We start from the raw sequence: 19,941 nt of genomic DNA on the forward strand, positions 1-19,941 counted from the left end.
TTTGAAAATCCGCCACCCCCCCCCCCCCCCTCGAGAAAATCCTAGATCCGCCCCTGCGTACAGTGCTGATTTAAAGTATCGGGACTAAACGCATATAACTTGAAATTCAAAACGTGTTTCTCTTTAATTTGGGTTGATTTTAGACAAAAAAAACAATGAAGACAAAACTTGCTTAGAATGTTAGCAGAATTAATATGATGTAATTGGTTTGGAAATTCAAACCCAGTATGGATTATTTTTGGCTTTTTTAGTCAATCAAAAATTACCCCAAAATTACCCTGCCGATTAATGGCAAAATTATATCAAAGTGAGCTTTTTATAGAGCCCAACGAACTTCAAGCAGAGTATTGTCTCTGAATTTTTGAGGAAAACGTTTTGAAGTTGTTTCGAATAAAACATTGGTTTTTTATATGGTAAATATATATTGTTTCTTGGAGATAATACCCTTTAAACTTGTTTGGGCTGCGTAACAGCCTGACTTTTATTAAATTTTGATAGTAATTGGCCTGGTAGTTTCTGCGTAATGTTTGATTGGCTAAAGCAGCCAAAAATAATCCAAATATGGGGTAACATTTTGAGCCCGAATTTCGATAAACAAACTACGCCATATTAATTCTGGTGAAGTTCTACGCAAGTTTTAATTTGATCTTTTTTCTAAAATCAACGCTGTTTGAGTAAAATGGGTTTTAAATTTTAAGTTTTATGCGTTTTGTCCGGATAATTAAAATCAGCACTGTATTACTGAAATTTCATTGGCTATAATTTTGTATGATCCCATAAAGTGAAGTCAAAATGAAACCCGTATGTTTTTTGTTGCAAGAGCAGCGGAGATGTTTTGAATGCAGTTTTGCCTGAATGATAGATAACGCAAAGTATGGCTATTTTTGGTCGGTAATTAATTTTTCACCCATTTACGCACGGAAAAATTGTTTCAAAAAATCTATTCAACCTAAGAAGCACGACCGTGTATCGACCCAGAAAGTTCTTTAAATTAATCGATTTTTCCAAAAAATTGACATTAAATAAATATAAATAAATGAAAACCTTGAAATTGCTTTCAGTTGTATCCGAGCTCTGAAACTAAGATTCTGAATAATCGAAGATCCAATTTTTTTTATGAAATCCAATCACGACTGAAATGTTTTTGATAATGCACCTCGTCCAACACCATCGGGTTTTTTGTTGGGGTAGGAGTGGTTTTTACGTGGAGCAATAAAAACAGATACATGGCTTCTTCCTAGTTGAGAATCGTAGGTTTGATTTCTAATTATCAGCTTTTAATTTAGCACCGAAATTGTTTCTTATAAAGTCTCGAAGAAGACCTAATTAAGTGTTACTCAATGTGGCGATGTACTCTCATGTGCGTTATTTTACGGAGATGAGGTGTTTCATTTTCTTTTTTTTTTCGAAAGATTTACTCTGCATTTTCAGCCCACTGTGATAGCTGTTTTTGGAGCTAGTTACGCTTGTGTTTTTCCTATTTTCAAATCGTTATTTTTGTTGTGACAGCGGATATTTAACAATGTTGTTTTGATTGATTTTTATAGGCTACACGTTACAGCTGTCAGTGTTTTTTGAAAGGAAATGAGTCTTCGAGCTGATTTTGGTACGTTTCAACTTAAGGTTTTTTACGCAATGACTGTCACTAAATTATTTAAACTGTGAAGAAAAAACATTTCCTCATTGTAACGAAGAAATATAAAACTATCGGTATAAAAACTGTCTGGTGCTTCAAAGTGGCCGGCAAGATAAGCAAACCAAAGCTACCGTTTTTCATTGTCGTTTTCACCACATGAGAGAGAAGAAAAGAAATCATTGTTGACATATAGATCCAGTTAACGCGATATTTGATGCGTAAACGGTTGCAGTTCAACTGCCTTAGCTCTGTTGAACCATTTCATGTATTAATTTTCTTCAGTTATCTGTTTGGAAAATGATATATGAAAAAGTCGAGTTGCTGAAGAGTTTTAAATTTCCCATTTAATTGGCCTCCTTCCTATTCCGAATGATGAAAAATAGTGCGAATTAATTGTTTTTCTCCTCTAAGGCAAAACTGGCCTCTTGATACCTGAGCGGCAGGTATTATTAATGTTTTTTACGTTGTTACATTGGCCTCCATGCCAGCTGAGCCTCCCGGGCGGGCGGGCGAATGTTGCATAAATTGTAGACTGAAAAATCAATTGGCTTTATATGAGAGTTGAGATAATGGACGTAAATAATATCTCCCCAGGCATCTACATTAGGAAATAGTCCCTAAGTTCAAAACCAAGGTGCGCTCATTTGCAAGTTTGAAAGGCTTCATATTGCACCTCATTACCTTCAAAATTCCGCCTACTTTTATTTCCACCAGACTTTACACGAGGAGAGCTGTTACTGTGGTCGATTATCGCGTTGCTTGAAAACAGAGCGTGGTGCTGACAGATTTAGAGCACTGAACAACTAAAAGCGGCATTCAATATTCTCTAAAAAAAATAAAGTTTCCAATGCAACTTGGCGATGTCTGCAACTAAAACTTCAACATTTACCTTCCGTTTAAGGCAAAGCTTATCACCATGAATTACGCATGGCTAGGCTATTACGTCAATTCAATTTTACGTCATAAAATCACAAAATGGCGAAACTCATTTTTAAATGATTTTTTTCAGTTAATAAATTGAGATAGTTGAGCTACTTTGATTATGACAAGAAGTTTTTTCTATCCTGGTTTTCAGCCAGGTCATTTTCCACTTTTTATTGAGGCTTGTTTAAAGGAAATATTGCATTGCGCTAGGTCGATAGATGATCGAGCTAGGGACATAACCGCTTAAACTAAATGTTATTACCGTGGCAAGTGGTTAAACTTGACTCAGACATCTCAGGCACTTGGAGTTCTTCAAATTGGGCAATTGATACGATTTAATTACTCATTATTTTTGAACAAGATTCAGTTACTAATTTATTTGTCCAGCGAGTTTTCGTTTCGTTTTGCTTTTGCGAATTTATTTGCATCTGATTAAAATTATGCGGAATAGACGTATCTTTGTGGGTTTATAATTGTCATGCATCATTTGGCCGTTTTCAGCAAAAAGTCTCAAGTGTCGCGTACAAAAAGTGCGCCACCAAAACAAGGCAAGTCGGCTAAATTTGAATAGTGTATTGCAGAATAAAAAAGTCGCATCGAAAAATTAAGTTGCTACGATATTGGATTCACATGGCGAAAAATTTTGTTTGAAATATTTAAATACTTTAAGGATTGAAATTTGAAAATCTTGCTCTGAACTATTTTGTAGTTGGCTTCTGATCGAGTTGTTGGGGGTGATTTTTCTTATAATCGGGAGTCAAGTTCTCGGTTGTTGTTTTTCTGTTCGACCTTTTTACGAGCGAGTTGATAAAACAAAAATTTGGCTTAATTTCTAATTTTCGTGACCATGTTAGTCTTTCAAGCGGCGAGCAATGTTATATAACACAGCGTTATTCCTGTCCTAAAGTGAAGTAAGTCGAAATCGATCTCAGTTACAAATGTGTAGCGATTTTTAATGAGTGAATTCGGAGATCCTGTAGTATGTCAGAAGCCTTAGCAGGCTCAAGCATTCTGTCTGACCGTTTACATCTGAAACGAAATGCTAGTTTTATTTCATCTACAAAAATTTAAAATTTTTTTGATAAAGAAAAGTTTGATGTAGCTATATCCAAATCGCAAATAAAATTGTTCATTTTGGTGGGTCTTTAGTTATGATATTATTGGCAGCCGACAAGCTTGTGTTTTTTACAGTACGAATGGCTTAAGTTTCGTTTTTGTAAGCGCAATTGGCGCATTTGTGTAGGGAAGTCTAGAAATCATGGGTGTTTGAGGACTGAGTTTCGATTTTTGTATAGTTTTTTTTTTCAAAACTCAGTAATATTTTTTGATTTTCTTGGCTCTTTCTGTACTTGGAATTTTGAGTGTTTAAGGATTTAGGGCTGCTAATTAGCTCGCTAAGTTTTATTTTAAATTTATCTGGGTGCGAAATAAATTGCCGCGCTCAAATAACTCGCGTGGAGAGAATAGATGAAGTCTTAAGTTGGCAGTTTTCGAGCCTTAGAGTTTTACCAAATATGATGAAACATCTTTTGTGATGAAAATTTTGTCTCTAAATTCGCACCTTTGAATGAACGGAATACGGCTGTGTTTTCATTTGGATTTATGAAAAGAAAAATTTTGTTTCGTTTGAAAACCATATACGCCATATGAAGATTTTCGCTGGCTCGTACAAGAATAAAGAGGTGAAGAGACTATATCGTATATTCAAATGCTGAAGACTATTTTTACGATTTTCCAGTTAATGAAAGCAAGGCTCATTGATAGGTCCTAATTTTTAAGGCGCATCAATAATGCAAGCATGGGAAGGGAGGAGAATGGCAGCGCAGTGTAGTGTAGTTTTAAGGTTGCATTCATTCATCAATACATAACGTAACGGTCGTTTTTCGTTTCAGCGTTTAATTCACTAATGATGATTTTAGCAACCATATCATGGGGAACTGTCAGTGTTGTCTCGGGTTGCAAAATTGGCCTCCGAGCTTGAGTACTAAAAATTTACACTTACCCAGATAGACGTTTTTTATGATTTTTATTTGAAAACTTTAAAACAAACAAACTTAGATTTTGAAAAGTTAACAATAATTTTAATTCTTAATTCTATAGTTGGGTACTCTCAGGGTTTTCAATTCCTGCCTCAAACTATGACTTCTCAAAATCTTATAATCTTCGCGAAATGCCGTTTTTTTCTTTATAAATTTTTGCCTATAATTTTAAGTTTTTGCAATTTTGCCCTCCAGATATTTTGTTTTTTGAGATTCAGCGTTTTTCATGGTTTTGAAAACTTTTTAAATTTTTAATGAAAAAAAATCGTCAATTTAGAAATTTTTTGCTCCAAGTGGTGGGTAGCTGCCAAGTTTATCTCAGAAGGTTTCTATCGGCCTTTCAAATATGACTGCTCAAGGAATTGAAATTAATGAGATTTCAAAATTCAAATTTTTCTGGAAGATTTTGTTTATTGACTTTTTGTTTGGCTACTGTCAAGGTACTCTGCCATCCATGCACCCACCCATTCAATTTTTCATTTAACCATACGTCCATCCATGCACTCTCTTGGATCCTGTCATGTAGCTATCTATCCAGCCAACCGTCTATTTAGCTATCCGACCAGTCAATCCTTTATCCAAGCAGTCATCCATCAATTCAGCCATCACTCAAGCCATCCATTACTCCAACCAGCCATCCATTCGTGCATCTATCTGGCCGTCTATGCATTCATCTATCTCTTCACTCGTCTAGCCTATCTCCATACTCCCATGTTTTCACCCAACCAGCCATTCTTTAAGCCATCGTCTAGCCATCGAGTGATCCATTCAACCAGCCCGCCATCCATCTATCAAGCCTATTGATCTAGCCATCCATCCATCCATCCTGACTTCAAAATTCATCCAGCAACCAGGCATCTATCTATCGATCTAGCCCTCCACCCCCATCCTGTCATCTATCTATCCATGCAGCGATCCACCCATCTCAGCCAGCCATCATACATTCTGCAGTACATCCGGCACACAATCCAAACGTCCAGGCAGTCATTCATCATCAATCTAGCCATACATCCATCTAGATATCCATTCGTCCTACATCGATCCACCAAGCTATGCATCCATCTAGTCATCCATCAACCCACCAGTCATCCATTATCGATCTAGCCTTTTATCCAACTAACATCTCTCCTTCCAACAGGCCATCTATTCAGCCATCTATCTATCCAGCCAGCCAGCAATCAAAGCGTCTATTCAGCCATCAATCCATCTTGCCATAAAATCAACTCGTCGTCAATTCATATAGCCCATCCAACCATGGTCTCATCAAATTAGCCAATATATCCAACCCTTTATCTAACATGCCATCTATATATCCAGTCAGTCATCCTTCGATTCAACCATCAGTCTAGCCATCCAACCCTCCAAACATCCATGCAATGTCCATGTATCCAGCTATTCATCCATCCATCCTGTATTCAATCCGTCCTTTCCTTCATCCAGCTATGCCTTCAACCAGTTAACCGTCCATCCATGCAACCTATTTTTTCTGCTAAGGATAAACGTTGCCTGTGTCAGAAGCAGCTTTAGCTGCAGTGGACCTGCTAGTTTAATTTGAATCAATCATTCCAATTGGTATTGGTTGCGTTTGAAAGGAAAATAGGTTGTCATTCTTTCAGGCGGAATTCGGCGTGAAACCTTCGAATTTTGAAATTTGATAGCTCAAAATTTGCGATGAGATTCTTTTGTTTTCGGCTTAAATAGCGTCGACTCAAGAATTTTCCCTGTAGGTGCCGCTCAGTAAAAGACTTTGAATGCTCATTGTGTTTTTTGGCATGTTTTCCTTAAATTGAGTATAAGGGCATACATTTCTGACATGTTTTTGTTTTGAACTTACTTTGAAAAATACATTTTTTGATGATTTAGGTTTATAGTTTTTTTTTGCCTAGGGACCTAATTTGGCGACGTTTCAAGGGAAGCATAAGATTTAGGCTTCGTTCCTGGTCGAACAAAATGCTTAATTTCTTAAAATAGGATTATACTTCAAATTTTTTCATGGCAATAATTGTATTTTCGGTTCTACGGTAATTTATTCAAGTTTTGTCGTTTCAGTTGCATCTTTTTAAATTTTTTTTGAGTTTACAGACAACCTTTTCAATTTTCTCAAGTTGTTGTTTTTTCAAGGTTTTTTTAAATGTTTTTTTTTGGACTTACTATATTGCTTTCCTGTCTGATATATGTAAATTCAAATTCAAATAACCATCCGGTGCATTTGACGTAGAGGTAACAAATCTGCTTGAGGCAGCAAAGGTTTGTGGTTCGAATCGGTTCGGTGCCAATTTTTTTGCAAAAATAAGTTTTTGTAATTGATGACTATCGTTCGTCCGTCTGTTTTTTTTGTCGGCCTAGTTCTCTTAACCGGATTTTTTTTTGAAGGTCCAGCTTTCTTCTAATCGCTGTACTACCCGTGCTTGGCGTTAAATCACAGGAGTTTGATTCCAATCAAGACTTGGTTTTTTTTTGCAAAATGAAAAATTTCGGCTAATTTACATTTCTGCTTTTTTGCCTGCTTAGTTTCCGCAGAAAGGATTTTCTAAAATTTTGGTATTTTTTGCTGCATTCCGAAAGCTCCTGGCAAAGTTTTTATGGTGCTGGTTATCTTGTTCCAAACCTTTTGGTACTGTTGTTCCAGACCGCTTGGGCTTTTTTGACCTTTCGTGCGATTTTAATAAAAGTATGTGACAAAAACGATTTTCGAAGGTTTTTTTAATTTTTGATTTTTTTTCTCAGACGATGGTAATTACGATCTTTCGTTTTTGCATCGCAAGTGGTGCCAAGCTCAGCTTCGCCTCGGTGCTAAATTATTTGCTCAGTTTTTTTGATGCGTGGGACTGCTTCAACAGGGGCCCACTTATCAAACTGGAACGGAAGGGCGGCTATAATGGGATAGAGCCATTTTCTCCCGGAGTCTTGATATTTATCGAAACAATTTTAAATAATGCAAATAGTTCCTAGTTCAATCATTTGATGGCCTGCACCTGAAAATTTGTATAGTTTTTGAACCCATCAAGCCATCAAAGCAAATTGAATGGCAGATAGATAGCTAGCAATGATGCGTCTTTTAAAAGGAGTTGGATAAAAACCGTACTACTGATCCGATAAGGTTGCTTCTAATACATGCTTACTTATATCGACATGATTAATTCTGGTAAACTGGTAGCCTAAAATTCGACGGTAGCTTTAACTGGTAGCCTAAAGTTCGACGGTAGCTTTAACTAGGTGAGAAAATTCTTTGTTCAAATACGTGAAAAAAGTTCGGCGAAGAAATTTAACCATGGCGAGATACGAGTTAGACGACTTAAATATTAGTAGTTAATTTTTACTTCAGCATTTCGTGTTATCAAAACAAGTTAAAAATTTTCTCCTTTTGATTTCTTGAATAACTTGAGCTCAGAAGCCATTTTTTTGGGCATCAATTCTAGCCATCAAAATAATTGGTGGTTTTTAACTGCTTGAGTTTTTTGCTTGAAGGAGTCCATCAATTGTCCTCTAATTTAATCCATTGAATCAAACCTTTCAATTTCATGGCAGGATAGCTTGGTTTTAGTTTTCATTTTTAATTTTTTTTTTCATTTAATTTTCAATACACATTAATCTGAGTTGGATCAAAGATTCATCGTTTGAATAGTTTGCTTCCAAAAAAACCTTAAAATTGTACAAACCAATGAAAAAATTTGATTTTTTCAAGTTTCCATTAATCGAATTATCTGCTTCAAAGAAACCAAAGAAATTTGTTCTCTTGTCAAGGAATTTCTGAACGCATTTTTTGCAAATTAATTTAAGCATTCAGAGCAATGAAAAAATTGTAAGGTTTCATCACTTAAAGAGCTTATTCAAGAATCTTTAAATTCCTGCGAACCAATGTTAGCTTGCGAAGTAACTTAAAATATTTCAATTTTTCTCAGTTTGATTACTTGCTTTAAAATTTTGTTTTTTCTTTTCGAAGGAATTCAAGTTTTCAAAACAACGTGAAGTTTTCCAAGCTGGCATTACTTGAAACTTTTTTTTTGCTAAACTACTCAAGTCATCAAAACAGCTTTAAAATTATCAATTTTTTTGGCGTGATAAGGTGTCGTAGCTTTTTTACACCATTGCAAACTATGCAAACAACTTAGACTCAAGTTTTCACGATTAATAGCTTGCTTCTAAAAGTCGCATTTTTGCGAACCTGTTCCAACCATCAAATTAAATTGAAATCAATTTAATCCTCTGTTCACTAGTTATTAAATTAAAATCAAAGTTTCAGGTTTGGATGGGCTTGCTAATTGATATTAAAAGCAGAGCAATTTTTTTTTGATTTTTCTTCGCGGATGCAATTCTTTTGATGAAAGAAGATAGTTGTTTTTGAAATTAGGCAAGTCATGAAAAAATCTAGAAGTCATATCAAATGAATGTATTTTGAAATCAATAAATTAATGCTACGATAAGAAATTCATTATCGTACTATGTTTTAGGGCCAAAATAAGTTAGGCTTCAGACTCCGAAAAACTAATAGCACTACTTCGATTCTGGTAAAGAAATTTTCGTCTTCTATTTAGGTTCAATTCTAGAATTATGTCCGAAAATATACCCAATTCCGAAAGGTTAAAAAGTGAAGCATTTATTTCGTAAGTGTATATGACAAATGTGATTATAATCTATAATCAATAGACGAATTTAGGAAGTGAAATTTCTTGCTGATTAACCATCATTGATTATTTTGGATTAAGATGATGAAGTGATCAGCCTCTTAGATTACCTCTGTACTTAGATTACCTCTGAGTCCTATAACTCAAAAACTTAGTGCAAAATTGGTTCAAAATTTTTCAAAATGGTGTGAAATGGTGCAAACGGCTATCCTGGTTTATTTAGTTGTAGTTTTAAAGTTGATTTAGGCTATTATCGTTATTTATACTTTGAATTTATTTTTTGTTATTTCAAGTAAAAACAAAGTACATAGCAGAAACACTGCTGCAAGAAAAAACTCTTCTATAAAGTTTAATAAGCTGCCTCTTATGTTTAAAGTTTATAAAAGAGTTTTTTCTTGCAGCAGTGTTTCTGCGATTTACTTTGTTTTTACTTGAAATAACAAAAAGGAAATTCAAAGTATAAGTAACGATAATAACCTGAATCAATTTTAAAACTACAACTAAATAAACCAGGATAGCCGTTTGCTGTGAAAGAAATATAGCGTTTGTTGATTTTTCTCCTTGAACGTCTATGAACGTGTAAAGATCACGAAAAACGCGATCGACTTCTACTTTCGAAGTTGATTTTATTTTTCAGATTTCGCAGCAAAATTTAAAAAAAACTTCTGTTCCAGTTTCTCAAATTATGTTAAACTTATCAAAAAAAATTTTCAAGTATAAAGTTTTCTTGAAATTCAAAGTGCTAAAAGGCCATGTATTTTTTTGTCAAAAAAAACATTTAGCATTTTGTTCTTTACTTTTTTTTCTGCATTCATTGACTCTTTTCCAACTGTCTGTTGGTTATGTTTTAGTTTTTTTCGCACGCAAAATAGGGTACCACAAATAATCATCGGAATGGTGCATGTGATGTATCATATTAAGGTTCTATGAGTCATGATTCGAACGGCATTAAAAAAATTTAAAAATTGTCATGGTGTTGAGAAACTGATTTAAATTTCTTGGATTATTTTTATTGAAAAAGTGTAAGTGATTAATTGTTCTTGAAATTTAAGGCGTGTTAAGAGTCAGATGTTTTTTTTTGTGAAAGTTTTTCAAAGCAGTCAATATTTTTTCTGTTTCATTGCTATCATTGTCTATATTTTTAACTATTTGTTGGCTACATGTTTTTTACGAGATGATCGTAATTAAATAATTATATAAGTCTTGGTGATTTTTTTGTTCTTTTTTCAGGAACGTCTTAAAAACTATTCAGCTCATTTCCTTTTTGAAAAGAAGGCAAACTCCACTATCGAACAGCTTGTGTATAAGGTCCCGAAAAACGAATTCGAGTTTGTTCGACAGTGGACTTTAATTTTCAGATTTTCCAGCGGAATAAAACTTATCAAATATGGCTACTTTATCAAAGTTTTTCAATCATAATCTATTTTTTGAAAATCAAAGTTCTATAAGGCCATACAATTTTTACTTTGAACTAAAACTAATCAGTATTTTTTTTTCTGTTTACCTGCGTTCATTGACTCGTCTTCAACTCTCTGTTGGCCATGTTTTAATTCGTGAATTAAAGCAAAAAAATTATTTGTTTGATGAAAAAGTACTATAATCAAACTCTTTTTTAGATTTTTTCCAGCTAACAATATTTCGCGAAATGTTTGAAAGCACTATTTAAACAAAGTTTGTGGAAGTTTTTTAAAAATTTAGTCAGTATTTTTTGGTTTCCTTGCATTTTGCCTTTTTCCAATGGTCTGTTGATTTTCTGAGCTATCCCAAACAATACAATTACTTTATTTTACCAAAAAAAATTTGCGATGCTGATGAACTTCTGGGAAAGTGTCAAAAATGAAGATTTTTGCACATTCTTTAAAAATGGGATACATAAATTAGTACCAAAGAAGCTTTGTTGGCTGAGGTTTAGTTGTCATTTCTTGAGGCCATTGATATTTTTTCCATGAAAAGATTTGTTTCACCCCTCCCTACTTGCAGAAAAACACAATTTTGAATGAAAAACCGTTTCTATTTGATTACTGTGATCGTTTTTTTCTGAGCAACTTCCAAAGAAACCGGCTATCCTTGGTACGAGATTTTATTGTTGTTCATGTTATTGTTCTTTTTGTTTGTATTTTCATTCTGAACAAGGAGTGGAAAAGAACTTAGTACTCGGAGTTTTTTCTGCGCACTCAATTCCGGTTGCCAAATTGTACCAACTTCTTTTTCTGATTTTTAATTGTTTTCGTGCTGAGAAAGTGCCTAATTATTTTTTAAAAACTGCTAATTTAAGTAATAACGTCACTGCTTATTTTATGCTTACTTACTTTTCGCCTAAAAATACTTTACGCTCTACTTACTCGCTTGAATCGCTCTAGATTAGATAGAAAATTAAAAATTTTACCTGATTTTCCTTGACATTGTGAAAACTTTTCTGATTTTTTTCTTTGACGGTCGAATAACGACTGGAAAGACTTGAATATGATATATCGCTTGGCCTATATTGATGAGTTTTTGGATACTTGATTTGGCGTGGAGAAAATTTAAAAAACCAGGCCTGAAGACAAAGTTCCTCCTGTTTAAGTGATTGGAACAAAAAATGGTTATATGATTCTGAACACTGCTGTTATGTTTAGATCTACTGAGTGTCACAGGCAGTGACAATGGTACGGCACCGACCAAGCGAAGTAACAGCATCAAAAAGTGGCTCACGAGTCCAGTTCGCAAACTGAGCAGCCACAGTGCTTCCTCGTCTCACTCCTCAAACAGTAATTTGACCAACTCCAATAGCTCCTTCAATCCGGCAGTCCCCACCATATCCGGAGGAGCCACCGGTCAGCAGATGGGAGGCAGTGGCAATAAGAGGTCACCCTTGACTGCTAAACTGTCAAATACTCCACAGATACAAGCTATGTACAGCCAGCACTATGGAAATCGCAAGGTAAAATGATTGAATTTTCAGTAACTCAGTTGTGAAATCAAAGAATATACGACCCGCGAAATTTTTGTGGCTTGAGCAAAATGTACGAGATTGCTAGGTATGCCTTTTTTTGTAAAGTTTAGTTTCTGAGATAGGGGTCAATTTTAAAATGTCGTTAATCCCTAAATTTTAGCGTTCAAAAATTTCAGTTGATCTTTTTGTTATTGCAACCGCTTATTAGATAAATAAATTTGTTCACGTGGTACATGTCGAGGCAAGCTCGAAAGAGTAAATTTACGAGTTTGCATCTTACGTGTTTTGCCTTTATAGGGCTAGCGCTTCCTTTGTAGTTGGCAGATGCAAGATTTTTCTGAATGAAAACATTTCGGGTGTATGTCAGCTTTTTAAAGTGTCGGCTTTAATTCTGTCGACTGATTTACTTATTGTTTTTTTTTCTATTTGTTTTCGGTATTTTTTTTGATGTTGGTTAACTTTGACAAGGGATGTTTGAACTTTTAAAAATCATTCCTTCGACCTTCTTTGATAATTTTTTTTGATTTTTCGAACTTGTTCTCCTTTCAGCAAAGCTTAAATCGAAGACTTTCCTTGATACTTCTTGAGTGGCCTGCTGTTCCTGCCATATTCTGTTTGGTGAAGGTAATTGAAACCATGAGTTTGTTCGCAATTTTCTTGGTGTAATTTTCTATCAGTTTTTCCGTCAATTGATGTTTTTGTTTTCCGTGCGCCTATTTTTTTCCAGAACGAGATAACTTTCTAAGCAAAAATGCTCGGTTTTAGGAGGCTGTAAGCGGTATCAGATCACAAATTACTTTAAAAATTTCTTAATTTTGCTCGTTATTTTAAGATTTTTTCATTTTCAAAATAACAAGTCTATTATCTATCTAAATGCGGGATTCAATTTCTCGCCATGTTTAAGCCTTTTCAACGTATTATTTTTGCATGTGTAATGAAAAGATTTTTTCACGTCTAAGATATACTGTATTTTCCGATGCTTGAAAATTTTTCCTGTTTGAATTCATTGTTTTTTTTTTCACCAAATTTGAAATAAGCGGCTCAATAGTCTGTTGCTGCCAGGTTTCCCCAATAGTTGCAATTTTAACCTCCAAGTATGGATAACCAAATCCTTTTAGTCTACGAGATACGATACACGATGATTTTTGTGACTTTTTCAATTTTTAAGAAAAATTAGATTTCGAAATTTTTGGTAAATATGAAATTACCAACCTTCTAGTTGGGTGCTCTCATGAATTGTTCAGATGCTGAAATTCTTGCCTCCAAATTCGACTATTCATATGGTTTTAGTATCGAGATTTGAAGTTTTTTTTCAAAGAACTTCGCAACTCTCAGAGGTTGCAGATCTTGCCTCCAAGTTTGATTGCTCAATTTTTTTTTTATTTCGGAGATAAGTCCTATTCATGATTTGTCATTAACTTTCAATAAAATTAGATCTAAAAAAACTTCAGTTTGAAGTCCTCAATACTGTCGTGAAGTCATTTCAAGGCTCTCTCAACGCTTTTAATTTCCTAGATATGACGTTTTTTTTCAAAGATTTTCAACAGTTAATTTTCATTGAACCTATGAAAAATGAGTCTGATTTTCAAAAATAATCACGCTGGATTTCAAATGGCGGATGACAGCAAATGGTATGCTAATGAAAATAACGAATGATTAATTTATTTCAAGATGAATCTTCAAAGAGAATTAGAAGATTAAAATCCACTATTTTTGGAGGTTTGACCATTTTAGTTTAAAAAGAAATTTTAAGTTGAAATTAATTTTTTTGTTCAATTTTTCAAAGGAAATGCGTTATTGGATGACCCCGTCTTTTGTTACAGTTGCATTCATTTCGCTGTATTTTCATGTATTTTATTTACAAGCAATTTTTAAGTTGACTATTTTATTTGTAGAACTGGAGGTGCGTTACAGGCTAGCTTAGTTTATTTTCGCTATCGAAAAAAAAGAATTATATGACAGTTTTTCCGTCAGCTTTCTTCTTCTGGATAATTTTTTGTCTCAGTTTATTTGAGTTTAGTTTCTGACAACTTTTGGTCTTAATTCTTCGTAATATCTGAGAATTTTTGTTGCTAATCAAATTCAAAATAATGGCGCATTGAATTGCTCTACATATTTGATTTTTCTTTTTAAAAAATGGGTTTTTATGACCTCCCAGTTTTGTGTGCATAGTTCTTTCTTAGTAGTTTTAGTTATTTTTTATGCTATTTCAATGCTGGTCTCTGTGTTATGCGACAGGTTTCATCAATATGGTTTTGACTTCAGACAAACATATGAAAGTTAGTTATTTCTATGGTATTTTTTTCTTTTTTTTGCGATTCGGTGGCTTTCTTTATCGCAAGTGGCTTCTCCTCTCTGTGACAATTTGAGAGGTGATAAAATGAATCAAAAGCTAAATCAATTTTTTGGCGCTATGATATGAAATGTATAAATGTTTTCGTATAATTTTTTTGAGTTAATTGCCTTTATGGTGTAGCTTATCAGCTCGAGCTTTCAAATTCTCAACAGAATTCGAGCTGGTGATGTTATTTAAGATTATACCGAAATTGAAAAAATCATGGAGAAACTTAATATTTGTGTACTTAGCAATTTTTCCATGCAAAATCAGATACCACAAATAATTATAAGAATGGGTCACGGATCGACTTCGTGTTAATTCGCTTGCAAGAGCAATCGACTTGTAGAAATCGGTAACTAGACCTTTCCCGTAAACAATTTTTCTCACAGATGACATGTCGCTGTTTTGAGTTCCGGTCTGACATTGTTTTTCTTTCCACTATGTATATAAGTATACCTTACATGTATATCTTGCTTTGTTATTTTACCTCGGCACCTTTCAGGCTCCTTACTACTTGGTCTAGAGGTAAAGCCGGATACTTCGGAACATGAGGTTGGGGGTTCGGTCCCCGGTGGGATAATTTTTTAAAATCAGCAAATGCTTCGTAAAATTTGCCCTGATCCTAGTTTAACATTCAATATTCTAAGTTTTTAATTATCAATGAAAGTAGTGAAGACACTTCGTCTTGGTGATGAACAGGGATTAAAAACGTATTGAGGTTTTAGGAAAAGACTTAACATTTATTTACAACTAATTCGGAGATGTGTATTTTCTTTCATGCTTTAAGATGAGTTCGTTTTTGTATTTCAATTCCCGTTCATTTGCTGAAAGGAAGGCAAATAACGCTCTCCACTTCGTTAAATAACGCTCTCCACAACGTTAAATCTAGTATTTCTATGAATCATTTTGGTTTTGGCTACCTAAGTTTTGTTGCGTCGGCTTAGTGGTCACTCGGTAAACAACTTTGAATGGTTATTTAGCTGCTCTGATGGTGTTTATTGGAATCGTTTCCTGAAAAAATATCATTCGGGACGCTCTCCACTTGCATAAATCTAAATTTTCTATGGTATCCATTTGTTTTCGGCTCAACTGGTGTCTAGCCAATATTGTCGCATATGCTTAGTTCCCGCTCGGTTGATAATTTTTAATGCTTATTTAACGGTTTTAATTGTGCTTCTTGAAATTTTTGTATCAAAAAATATTCGAGACGTGGTGGGATTTTTTCTAATATTTGCACTGCCACCGGGAAAAAACTGTGGTGGGATTTTTATGTGCTATTTGCATCGGAAGTTCGTGTTTTATATTGGTTTGGTTCGGCTTAATAGTTTTCTGTGGTGCTTTTATCGGACTATATGCGTCTTCTTGCTACGTTTTGTCTGATTTTCAGGTTGAAATAGCGTATTTTTTAAATAACCTATTCAGTTCAGTTTTTCGACACAAGAAATCTTTTCGGCTTCGTTCCGGGTTTTTTAGTCTGTGCACGCCAAATGAGATACGATAACTAAACGTCAGATTGATATATCATATTAAAGCTTTTGTAATCGTACTTTCATTGACATTGAATTTTTCGAAAACTTTTTCCAACTTCGGGAAAAACCAGTTTTATTATATTGAGTTTAAATCAAATATACAGCGAGTTGAGAAAAAAAACAGTTTGTGAAGATTCAAGTACCACTCTCTCAGCAAGAAAAAATAGGTCGTTTAAAATAAAGGTAACCTGTGAAAGTTGAAAAAAATCGTCTTGCTTTTGTTATGGCTTTTGCAAGGATAACAGCTATCAAATACTGGTGAAGCCATTATTAATGTTTTTAAGCTTAGTTTTCGCCCTTATCCGTAACTTGCAAACGGTTACTCTGTTTTTTGTTGATTTATTATACAGTGGTGATTTAAATTTATCCGGACAAAATGAACAAAACTTGAATTTTCAAACACGTTTTTCTCAAATTGAGTTGAGATTAGACAGAAAAAAAAAGAACAAAAGTTGCTGAGAATTTCATGAGAATTCATGCGGTGTAATTTTTTCTCCGAAATCAATTCTCAACCTAAACTTTACCTCAAAAATGGGTCATTTTGGCTTTTTTCAATTAATCAAGAATTACGCTGAAACTATTTTGTTAATTGACGAGGAATATACCTCACAAGAGGCCTCTTACACAGCCCAACAAAGTTCTAGAAGGGCTAAATCTCAAAAAATAATTGAGTAAATTGTTTTAAAAGTTTTTTAAGCCAAAATTTTGGGTTTAATAAAGTAAAAATCACGTTTCTTGACTATCAAGCAAAAATATGTTCTCTTACACAGGTTTTTGGACATTTATCCCTTGTAGAACTATTTTGGCTGTGTAAGAGGCTTCTTGTGATGTATATTCTCATCAATTAACAAAGTAGTTCCAGCGTAATTTCTATTAATTAAAAAAAGCCAAAATGACCCGTTTTGGAGTAAAATTTTGGTTGAGAATTTCGGAGAAAAAAATTACACCATATTAATTCTAATGAAATTCTAAGCAACTTTTGTTCTCTTCACTTTTTGTCTAATCTTAACCCAATTTGAGAAAAACGTGTTTGAAACTTCAAGTTTTGGTCGGATAATTTAAATCAGCACTGTACTACTGAATGAATGAATGAAAATTGAAATTTTTAATTTGTTTTAAATATGTAAAAGTTCATCAAAATATAGACATTGTTTAGTTTTTGGAATGATGTTGAAGTTATAACACTACTACGACGGTTACTTAGCAGTATTTAGACAACCGCGTATTCATATTCGTCACTAAGCAGACAAATAGTATATTAGCCAATCAGAATCGAGTCAAGAAAGAAATCAATAATAAATAATTCTTTCTTTCGTCAGTTTGCTCTCTCATCTCGATTCTGATTGGTTAATTTTTACTGCTTACTGGAGATTATGAATACGCGGTTGTCTAAATACGCACCGCGCTCCTACTACTACTATGGTACTACTACGTCATGGTACTACTAGTTCAGTCGTCTAACATGTTTTGTTTTAACTAATTGCAAAAGGTTTCTTCGTCTCTTTGTGCACGTTTTGAATCTTTGTTGAAAACTTTCGTTTTCTCAATGTTGGGCTAGCCATTTATTTCAAAATTTGAATTGCAAAATTAGTTTCAAACAGCGCCTCTGTTTTTTTTCGCTACAGTCGTTTTTTCGAGTATTGTTTTTAAGGACCTTGAATTTAAAATGTTTTAGGCGGAACTGACCCTGCATGACCTTAACAACGCATCCACCATCCACAGCTTCGTAAGTGACCTGTAGTTTAGTGCGTTTAGACAGGGATGCTTTTGGTAAATCGAATTATCATTAAATTTTCAGACCAATTAACCAAATTACTTAACAAAGCTCGAATAACATGTTAAGATTATTCCCAATTAACTTACCATTTTGACATTGTAACGAATTAAAAAGCCATAGCTTCTCCTTTTTAACTCCAGTTTGACATCTTTTATCTAAATTCAATCACATAATTTTGTATCGTTTTGTGACAGTGTGACGGTTTGCTGAAGTACCACCATTTAGATAATTTAAATGGCAAGTTAGCTACGAGTTTGAGGAGATTTTTTGAAATTAGTTTGAAGTGGCTCTGCGATGAATAGAAAAATGCGCGTTCACAGTTTCGGAGGGGTTTTGTTGAAACCCTTATAATATCTATTTACTGAACTACTACTTTCCGGCGTATTTTCAAGTTAATTTCAGAAAAATAAGAAGAATGAAAATTGAATATAATCGTGGAATTAGTCTATGTATTGGTCTTATGTTGGCGCTTGCGAGGTTTATAAAAAACACTGACATGAATTTGCGCGTATTACTTAAATTTACCTGGGAGTTTTCTGGTTGAATAACTCATGTTCACCCCTGTTAAACAAATGTTTACATGAAGTTCGTCGTAAGTTATCTGCTATTTAATTTATCTGATATTAGACAATAGGGCTCAGTTGAAAAAGCTCAGATATTACGTCTTCATGGCACCTAAAGTAAGGTTCGCCATTTAGGGTCTCCCAGTGATCAAATAATAAGTCCAACCAATTGTTACAAATATTCATATTTCTTAATAAATGCGCATCCTATGTAATTTCTGGGTGGCTATTTTCATTTTATTCGCCCAAAATGAATTTACAAATCATGTGTCGTGTGGGCAGTGGATTAGCACTAACAGGTTCGGACTGAAAAGTGGGAAAAACACGCTTGGATTTGCAAAGCTCATCTAATATTCCCTATTTTGATGGAAAATCCAAATCAAGCCACAAGCTGCCCAGGCTCACGGGATTAACTTGACTAAATTAGTCCTTGTTGTCTCCTTGTGAAATTCGCAAGTATTCCGGGCAGAACTTACGCGAATATTAGAAAAGATCGCTAATTGAGTTTAAAGCCCTCAATGATTAGCGCGGGCAGATTTATAACTGTTCGCCCCAAATTAATTCTTCTTTTGCCTTCATTTTCTAAAGAGCTAATACTTTGTTCGCTAAGGTGATGACTTAACTTATTCTGAAAAAAATATATATCAAAGTGCCAATCGATTGCTAACTACTACTTCATGTGACGCACAGCTGCTTTTTTTAACTTTCGCTCGGAGTTATGGAGACACTTTTTTCATCTGGTAAGTCTGGTAAAAAAAACAACATATTTAAAGTTTAAGCTTTTTGTATGCGAGCATCCAAACGAAGTGATATTTTCCTTTTGTTAGCTGAAGTGGTTTTAAAGGTTTTGTTTTTTCCTTCGGTGCAGCAGCTTTCTTGCAGAAATGTTATTGAACATCGGTAGCTGAAGTGTTGATAATTATTCAATAAAGTACTTGGATTGAGGTCAAGTTTAAATGATATATTTTCATGTGAATAAGGATTTTTAGACGGAAAACACTTTCTCATCGGGTGCCACTTTTATGGAAATAAATAAGTGGCTGTAAGTAATCGAGCAATTTTAATCAAAAGTCTTTCTGATGCGAAAATATTTGTTGGATTTTTGACAGACCGTTTTAAATCATTTTGTTTCAGAGCTGTTATCGCCAATGAAAGTTTCGCTAAATGTTCAGTCGCAATTCGGTTGTCTGAATCTTGCCATGTGATCGCGCATTGCAGCGGCTTATCATTAATTAGCTAGCGTATTCAAACTGGAATGTATTTTTTTTTCGGGTTAACCACAATTAAACAGAATCATTTGGTGTCTTGGTTCATATCGAATTCAATTTTCTGTGCGTCTCCGGCACATTTAGTCTGGAGGTAAACGCTTACGCTTGGGAAGCCAAAAGTCTTGGGTGCGAAACTGACCGGACCTGTTTTTTTAAAAAACTGGAAATAATTCGTTTAAAAAAAAATTGCCGGCTGATCATTGTCTGGTGATGTTTGTCGGCTTAGTTGCCACATTGTATAGTTTTTTTCACATTATAGTTGCGTTTAGTGTTTGATTTTACTCAGTTTGTGCTGTTTGTATTTTTT

The 19,941-nt window shown here is 34.2% G+C and overlaps 1 protein-coding gene across 3 annotated transcripts in view; it reads left to right on the forward strand.

The window, feature by feature from the left end:
- The window catches only part of LOC134838937 (kalirin-like), a 364,473-nt gene that overhangs the window by 316,773 nt on the left and 27,759 nt on the right, over nucleotides 1–19,941 (forward strand). For 2 of the 3 annotated variants that reach the window (XM_063854296.1, XM_063854295.1), the window contains exons 16-17: nucleotides 11,843–12,147; nucleotides 17,702–17,752. In XM_063854296.1, the coding sequence (XP_063710366.1) occupies nucleotides 11,843–12,147; nucleotides 17,702–17,752 (356 nt within the window). The remainder of the gene's footprint in view (nucleotides 1–11,842; nucleotides 12,148–17,701; nucleotides 17,753–19,941) is intronic. The other variant, XM_063854297.1, reaches the window with a different exon arrangement.

Source organism: Symsagittifera roscoffensis, chromosome 2 (genome assembly GCF_963678635.1).
Source record: "Symsagittifera roscoffensis chromosome 2, txSymRosc1.1, whole genome shotgun sequence".
Taxonomy (NCBI): Eukaryota; Metazoa; Xenacoelomorpha; order Acoela; family Convolutidae; genus Symsagittifera; species Symsagittifera roscoffensis.